At 40.9% G+C, this 7,725-nt stretch overlaps 1 protein-coding gene across 1 annotated transcript in view; it reads left to right on the top strand.

Annotated features, from left to right (window-relative positions):
- Nucleotides 1-7,725, top strand: part of ANTXR2 (ANTXR cell adhesion molecule 2) — a 120,469-nt gene that overhangs the window by 30,465 nt on the left and 82,279 nt on the right. The window contains exons 8-10 of the mRNA XM_080409181.1: nt 1,337-1,397; nt 2,514-2,609; nt 7,315-7,384. Coding sequence (XP_080265307.1) covers nt 1,337-1,397; nt 2,514-2,609; nt 7,315-7,384 — 227 coding nt within the window. The remainder of the gene's footprint in view (nt 1-1,336; nt 1,398-2,513; nt 2,610-7,314; nt 7,385-7,725) is intronic.

The raw sequence follows: 7,725 nt of genomic DNA, 5'->3' as shown, positions 1-7,725 counted from the left end.
AAAAAAAGGACTACTTAGGAGTTACATTTACTGACAGTTAGGCCAGCTCAGGAGCATGCACAGTTTTGGCAAATGGAGGTGGAGAGGGGACAGTAACAGGACTTTAAACTATGCATGTGATTACAGGGACCTGAATTGATTCCATGTAGCATTATATATGAATGCCAGCTAAAAATATGCCACTTATTACGGGGAAAGCTATATAAAAACGTCATGAAAGTTTCCTGAGAGAAAAATTAAAAAACTTTTGGAAGAAAACCGCCACATATTTACCATGTGGTTTTATTATTAAATTATGGATTGCTTGTGTGTGCTTAACCCTGCAAGCTTCAAGAGACTTATTCTCTCAGAGTTAACAGACATTCTGTTACCTGCTTAGAGGTGGGGATTAAGAGATGGGGCCCTGCTGTGGGACTGAGATAGTGGCAGTGGGAGGAGAGTGTGGTCTCATGGTTTGATTCTAGCAACAGCTGTAGTCCAACAAGCTTGATGCATTCCTCTGAGATGCACCATTTTCAAATGGAAAATAAAGTGGTCTGCAGTAATCAACACCTGGGTGCTATTTATGCCTCTGCTCAAGTGACTGTGGGTAACTTGATCACTTGATGTATTTGCAAATGGTAAAATGTGACTTGGCTGAAGCTAAGGGTAGCTTCTAGAACATTTATAAGTACAAATCCATCAAAGGTGTCTAGTTCCTCCTTTTTCTTACATTCTATCCCTTGTATTTCTAAGTCATCTGTAGGGAGTATTGTTTTGTCCCAGCCTTCTGGAAGAATATTCCCTGACTGGTTGGAGAATTGAAGCAGGCCAACTGGTACAGCAGCGAGGAAACCCCATCCAACAGAAGGCAGTGTAGTCAAGAACACCATGCGTTCTTGCTCTGCTTTACGGAGGGCAGGATGCCAGCACTTGGAATAACATGCACTTGGCTTGACCCACAGATTGTTGGAAGACTGCTTTTGCCTGGATTAGGTTTTGGATCAGGGTCCTTGTGACTAATTTTTGGCTTAAACGTTAGGATTGGGGTTCATGGAAGATTAGCTTAGGTTCTGGATAGAAATTTAAAGACTGAAGTCAGACATCATTATGTTTTAAAGGCTGTGCTGGATTTAACCAACCAATCCATGTCTTATGAACTTCGAGGAGACTTCACTGTGCAGGCATGCAGAAGTTTTACGTGGTCAAGGCAGTGTCCTACAAAGTCATACTTAGGCAAATCAAACCTGTAGCTGTGCATGTGTATCTTCTAGACACAAGTGTTTGTTTGCAAATAATATTTTTCACTGAAAAAGCACTCAAACCTATTTATGACTAGTTTCCTCCTTTGCAATAGGTTTTGAAGCAATCATGCACTGAGATTTTATATTTGGAGCCATCCAGCGTCTGTGTGGGAGGTAATTTTTTTGTAATTTTAAAATAATACTCAGTTGTTATAGGACTGTGATGTCTCTATTTTACTTAAAGGAAAACCCCACAGGTCTCTAAAATAAAACATCTCTATAAAAAATCATCAAGGAGTTTAAGAAAGATCAGATCCTTCTCTGTTGATTCATTTTTCTCCTCAGAGGAGCAGTCTTCCAGGGCCTACTTTCATAATTTAGGTAATGCATGTAAAAATTTGAGATGTGTTTATCTGCCCCTCTCCCATCAGTAATGCTCTGAAGTTGCCCTTGGTATTCAAAGCAGTGATATTTTTTCAGTGATACTCGCATACCATTTTACCTGTGGTCATGTAGTTAAGTTCTGAGAATCCTGATAACATTATGTTCATATAAATTCATGACTATTTCTAGTGCCTTGTCCCAAAACTGTGGAGCATAAGCAGTTAAGCATTTGACTTTATTTTTGTGCATCAAATGGCAATACATTTACTAAGTAGAAGGGTTGCACAAAATTTTAAGGGCTTGTTGTCTTTGTGGGGTTTCACAATCCATGCATAGTTTGAGACCAATCAAAATAAGGTAGTTGCAAAATATCCTTATTTTGATGTTTTTATAAAAACATGCATCATCTTAATGAAATCAGTGGCCTTGGTAAATAAACCATTTTCACTCCTCCTCTGCACAATTCACAAATAGCATGGCCCTTATGCTGCTTCCAGAGAAATCATACTAACGAGAAATGTTTTCTTCATCTGGCACTTTAAATGGCCCTGATCCAGGTTTGGGGAGTCTACTTGTTATGAGACCCAGATTTCTCATTTGTCAAAGTATTCAGTGAGAAACTGTTCCTTACTGTGCAACTGAGCCCCAGATCCTGTTGATAGTCGGAATTAACTTTCGTTTTAATAGGGCTGCGTCGGTGGTAAATAAAGATTTATTCCCAAATCTTTTTCCTATAGTGACCTAACAGAAGATTGCAGTACCAGGGGTCAATTAAAAAGGAGACCTGAGTTACATTTGAGGCATTGCTTATTGTACTTCATTTATTGTAGGCTATATTGAAATTCTCCTTGTCTTACTGCAGTGCATTAAAAATTGGTGATTTTGGGTTTTTTCTTTTCTCTCCAGAGGAGTTCCAGGTGGTTCTTAGAGGAAATGGCTTAACCCTTGGTGGGAGAACTGATGGTGTTACTTGTACCTATCAAGTGAACGGAACTACAATTCGTAAGTACTGAAGTTTGAGATGATCTGCCTTTATATTTTCTAATAACTGACTACTTTTGCTTCTTGTTAACTCAATTAAATTAAAAGAGAAAAATTACTGAAGAGGAAGAAAACAGGAAAGCTCTGAAGATTAGTAAGAGGATGTAAGTTATTTTACATCTTGCTCAGTGGTTTGGATTTGTACTGATGGCCATTAGCTGTAAGCTGTGACTGGTGTTTGGAAGCCCAGCTGGCTGTGTGAATTAACATGGTGATAACTCTCTGGCTCCTGCTGTTCAAGTAAGCAGATGTTTGCCCATGAAACATACATGACCACAGAGTGAACTGACCGTGCCTGGAGACCCAGGCCAAGACACAGGCTCTCACCGTGATTCCAAAAGACACTGTTTTCCTGGGTGCACTTACCTTGTTATCTTGGAGCATCTCTGCCCCTTCTGTCTGGCATACCAGCTATGTAGCCACTATGCTGTTTGTTTCTGGGCTTGGCAGGGCATGACTGCCCCTCCATGACACGGAGTCAGTCCTCTTCCTGGGCCTCCTGCAACAGCATGGAGTAAGGGCAAGTCAGAACAGCTGGTACTATTTTGTCCCTGTATTTTGACGTGGTTCATCAGCTCAGTGTCCCAAGGGAGGACTGGGTCTCGTTGCAGCCAGATCCCTAGCTGGACTCTACTTCCTGACTTGTGGAAAGGAATTCTGTTTCAGACAGAGTGACTGTGGCATCTTTTACAGGGACTTTCCCTGTTTATCTGTTGTTTTTTTGGGTTTGTTTTTTGAGGTTTTTTTATTAGTTTTTGTTGGGTGGGGGTTTGGGGGTGGGTTGTGGTGGTGGGGGTTGGTGATGGTGCAGATGGGAGGGTTTTTTTTATTATTACTAGTACTCATAATTGGCCAGATGTTAATAATCCTTATCCCTTTGTCAAACTACAAGTCTCACTGGGGAATTTTTTAGGAGTGGAGTGCTGCAGAAGTTAGTAAAGCTCTAAAAGCAATTGAAAGGTAGTGCAGACTATTTTCTTCTTGCTATCTGATTAAGCAAATGTGCTCGTGGAGGATTTAATTTTCAGCAAAATAGTCAAGAATTGGTCTTCTCTTGCTCAGTGCATTAACTTGGAACAGAGCAGATGAAAAGTCATGCCAGAATTTGGATTCATCTCCTCGTGCTGCTCTGTTCCCTTGAGCTGGCACAAGGTAGATGGTGGTGGAAAAAATGCCATTAATGGAGACCTCCTCCATTTTTTATATCCACAAGCTGAATTGGACAGCTAGTATAAGTACATCCAACTTCTTGCTCTAAGCAGTATCCCTTAGAAGCAAGGCAGACTGGAAAATGACCAAAAATGGGCCAGTAGAAAACACCCAACTAATTTTTTTCCCTGCCTACTGTCTGATTTTTATATTAGCCTGTCTTAAATTCCTACCCAATTGAACATGTGTTTCCAGTGCAATTTCTTCCTTACTTTGGATATCATATATACTTGAATGGGCTGCCAGTCTCTCCTGTCTGTTAAATATCTAAAATGATAGGGTAGAATGAAAGAATAGCACAGTAGTTCTGGATAAAGGCAACCTTTATAAATAAATTCTCTTCTATAAATTTCACTTCAGGTTCAATTAAAATTCTCACCTTTGTTTCCCATGTTAAACTACAGCTTGCTTATTTCAACTTGTTGCATAAATTAGCTTCATAGACCTAGAATTTGGAATGTGCTACAGTTGTGTATCTGTTGTCATGGTGCGCCTTTTTTACTTGGAGAAGTGGGGAAACAGTAGTTTAGTTCCAGGTGAATAAAACTAATTTCACGCTATCTAGGGTAAACAGTTGTGACATCAGTTACATGACCTGAAGATAATTAGAACTTAAATTTGAATTGAAGTGTCTGGTCTGCAAGTCATCAGGACTCCTCAGTTCTATTCCTGCTTTGCTCCTGACTTACTGTTTACCATGAGCAGTCACTTCTCTATACCCCAGCCTGACCGTTTGGGAAATTAAAACAATAACACATACCTTCTTCACGTGAATGTCTTGAGGCTTGCATCAATATGGTTATGTTAGTAGTGGCATTTGTACTGTTCAAGAGTTCCTGATAGAGAGTATGTTACAGTACTGGTGGAGATGAGGACCTACAGAATATGAGAGTTAAGGAGGAATTTAGCCATTTTCCATAAGCATCACAAATGTAAACCTCCTCTGACCTGCTGGTGGGTGCTGCTATCATACTAAAAGTTTTGGCTTGTTTAGTAGCAATGCTAGCAGTGTACATCAAGTAGGCTTACGATACTTATTGATAGGTTGCAATGCTGTTCAAATTCAAGGTTGTGCTGCCAACGGTAGCCCCTAGGAACCTGGATTTTGATGTGCTCCATGCTACAAGTGTGGGATGGATCTCCACTGTGAGGAGTGTCCAGAGGAAGCAGGCAAAGACGGGTAGAAGTCGAGAACACAAGTGTAAGGAAGGACAGAAAAGTTCAGTTTATTACATCTACAGGAAGAGAAGAATGCCCAAAGTAATTGTTAAATTACTCCTAAATGGGCTCCTAAAGCCCATCATCCCATTTTGCGCCATTGCTGACGACTTTACGTGTTATTTCCTCACCGACAAGGGGCGAGGAGCCAGGCAGGTGCTGAGCAAACCCCTTTGTACCAACTATCAGTTGCTACTCTTGCGACGGTGTGTGTGCTGCTGCAAAGCTGAAAAAAATAAGCTGGGCTCTCCCAGTCTGAGAAAAGAACATGAGGCAACAGGCTTCAAATTCTACAGCAGATCTAGATGATGTATATTAGGAGAATGGTTCTCATTGTGTAAAGATCTTAGGGATGGAAAAGGTTACTTAGCTTTTTAACAGCTTAGATGAGTGTCAGTGAAGAATGTCTGAAGTGTGTGCCTTCTTTAAATGACCTTTTGAAATGTTTTCTGACCCTCGTTTCTCTGATTGTTCAGTCTTTTATAGCCGTACAGCATGTGTATGTCTGCTTTGCCATGGTAGAAATAACTATACTTGAGCAGGATGAAGCCCCCAAATACTTGCTAGCATCTGATGTGAGAATTTCCAACTAGGTTTCTGGGCTGCTTTTTTTTTCCCCTCTTGGCTTCAGGAAAGAAGGGAGAGGAATGGCATACTGATGTATTTATCATACGTTGCAGTGTGAAAACACAATCTGCTGTAAGGGGTCTTGCCAGAGGCCTGCTGCAACCAACCCAGGTTCTTGTCTTCAGCAATGGACAACAGCAAATATTTAGGGAATAGTATAGGAAGGAAATAGGGAAATTTAATGTGATCCTTCCCCCAATATGCAAGCTCATTCTTTACAGCTCTATGCTGGGCTCCAAGTGCTTTTGTCTCAGAGGAAACCTAAAGGAGAACAGTCGAGCTGGGATGGACAAAAAGGTAGGAGGGGTGCTTTGAGCAGTAGTAAGAGGAAGGAGATGGTCCCAAGAAAAGGGAAATTGTGCCTGTCTCACTGCATTCTCCTCTGCAATAAACTGGCAGTCTATCAGTGGAACCCTCACCATGTGAGGGTGTAACAGAGGGTACTTGCACGAGGATGTACTTCAGTGTTAGAGTTCTCCTTACTGATAGCCTGAGCTCCGCTTTGGGACCGGCCTCAGAGCAAACCATTATTTTGTCAGTTCTTCTGGTTTTAAAAGATGCATTTGGCATGTTTCTCTTTTTGCATTTATAAAGAACCATTACCAAATGCTAGAAAGGAAACTTGCCAAATGTAGCTGTGGGATAGAAAAATAATCTATGAAACATACCATTAAGACAAAAACATATGGCAATGTGCTAATCCCTCTTCCCCACCTCACAACTAGCCCTAAATCTAGGCCAAGCAGTTAGTGCAGATTATAGCACATTGGAAAAGCTCATTTATGCTAACAGCTCCTCCTTCAGCTGCCCCTGAACTACTTGTATGTCTGCCTGTTTCCTAAATGCAGGACAGAGTCATCTCCAAGTTTATCTGGCAGATCATTTATCTGCTCTCACCCATAAATCAGGAAATAGTCCATGCTCACAGGAGCAGCTCTGGTACAGAAATTAACAGTCCTACTGTGGGGAAGTTTGGGAGGATGGTTCTGCATCCAGGAGCAGAGTTCTTCCCGTCTTACCAAATGCATGAGGTAAAAGAGCTCCTTCCTCTCCTTCTCACAGCTGCAGAAAAGGAGTGCTGTGCCGGACATGGTGCTCTACAGATAAATGCGTTGTAAGTTTTAAGAGATTTGTTAAGCTGGAGACTCAAAAGCATGAGAAACACTGGAGAAATAGACATGCCAATCACAACCAATGAACTAGTCCTTGAATGCAGTGCACAGGGTTGGAGCTAATTAGAAACAGACCTTCATCTTCCAAGTATTACCAAACCCCTAATAGTGTTCTCAGTCTTTGCAGAAATGGCCTCAGTTCTAGGAAATTACCTCTCTGAAAGAGCACGAGCTGACTTGAGTACAATAAAGTAGACTATGTAATGTGGGCTCACGTTCACATTTGAAGCTAACTCCAGGTTTGTATGTTCAAGGTGTGGTATTAAAAATGTAGCAGCTTTATTCCCTAACTTAGGTCCGCCTCGCTTGCAAGTTCCAGACATTACCAAACAAGTAACCAGCATATTGTGAGAAGGGAAGGGACTTCATAACATGTTCATGCATCAGCTTCTCATTTAAGCAGCACAGTATATTAACCTCATGTGATTTGTTTTTTTCAGATGAAAAACCAAAAACGGTGAAATCTGATTTTTTGCTGTGTCCTGCACCAATCCTATACAAAAGCGGCCAGTAAGTACTTGAAACAAATGTCATCCTATGTTTTACTAGAATTGGACCCATTATTGCTGATGTTAATCATGAGGGGTTTTGGCTAGAGGCAGTCTTTTGTTGTTTTTACGTGGGGTGGTTTGTTGTTGCTTTTTTTTTCTGCTTTTCTTGGGTTATTTCCCTGGTGTATTTGCCAGCTTTGGAATAGGCTTTAAATAGTCATCTGTGACCAAACCAATTTGGACAATGCCTTTAAAAATGAATATTCAGCCAGTTTATTGAACACTGAAAAGGTCTGGCTTGTCATAAGTTTTATGCAGATTAGCTGTTTTAACAGGGCATAATATGCTCTCTTCTGGATA

This window comes from Falco punctatus, assembly GCF_963210335.1.
Source record: "Falco punctatus genome assembly, chromosome: 1".
Taxonomy (NCBI): domain Eukaryota; kingdom Metazoa; phylum Chordata; class Aves; order Falconiformes; family Falconidae; genus Falco; species Falco punctatus.
This window is presented reverse-complemented; position numbering and strand designations above follow the sequence as displayed.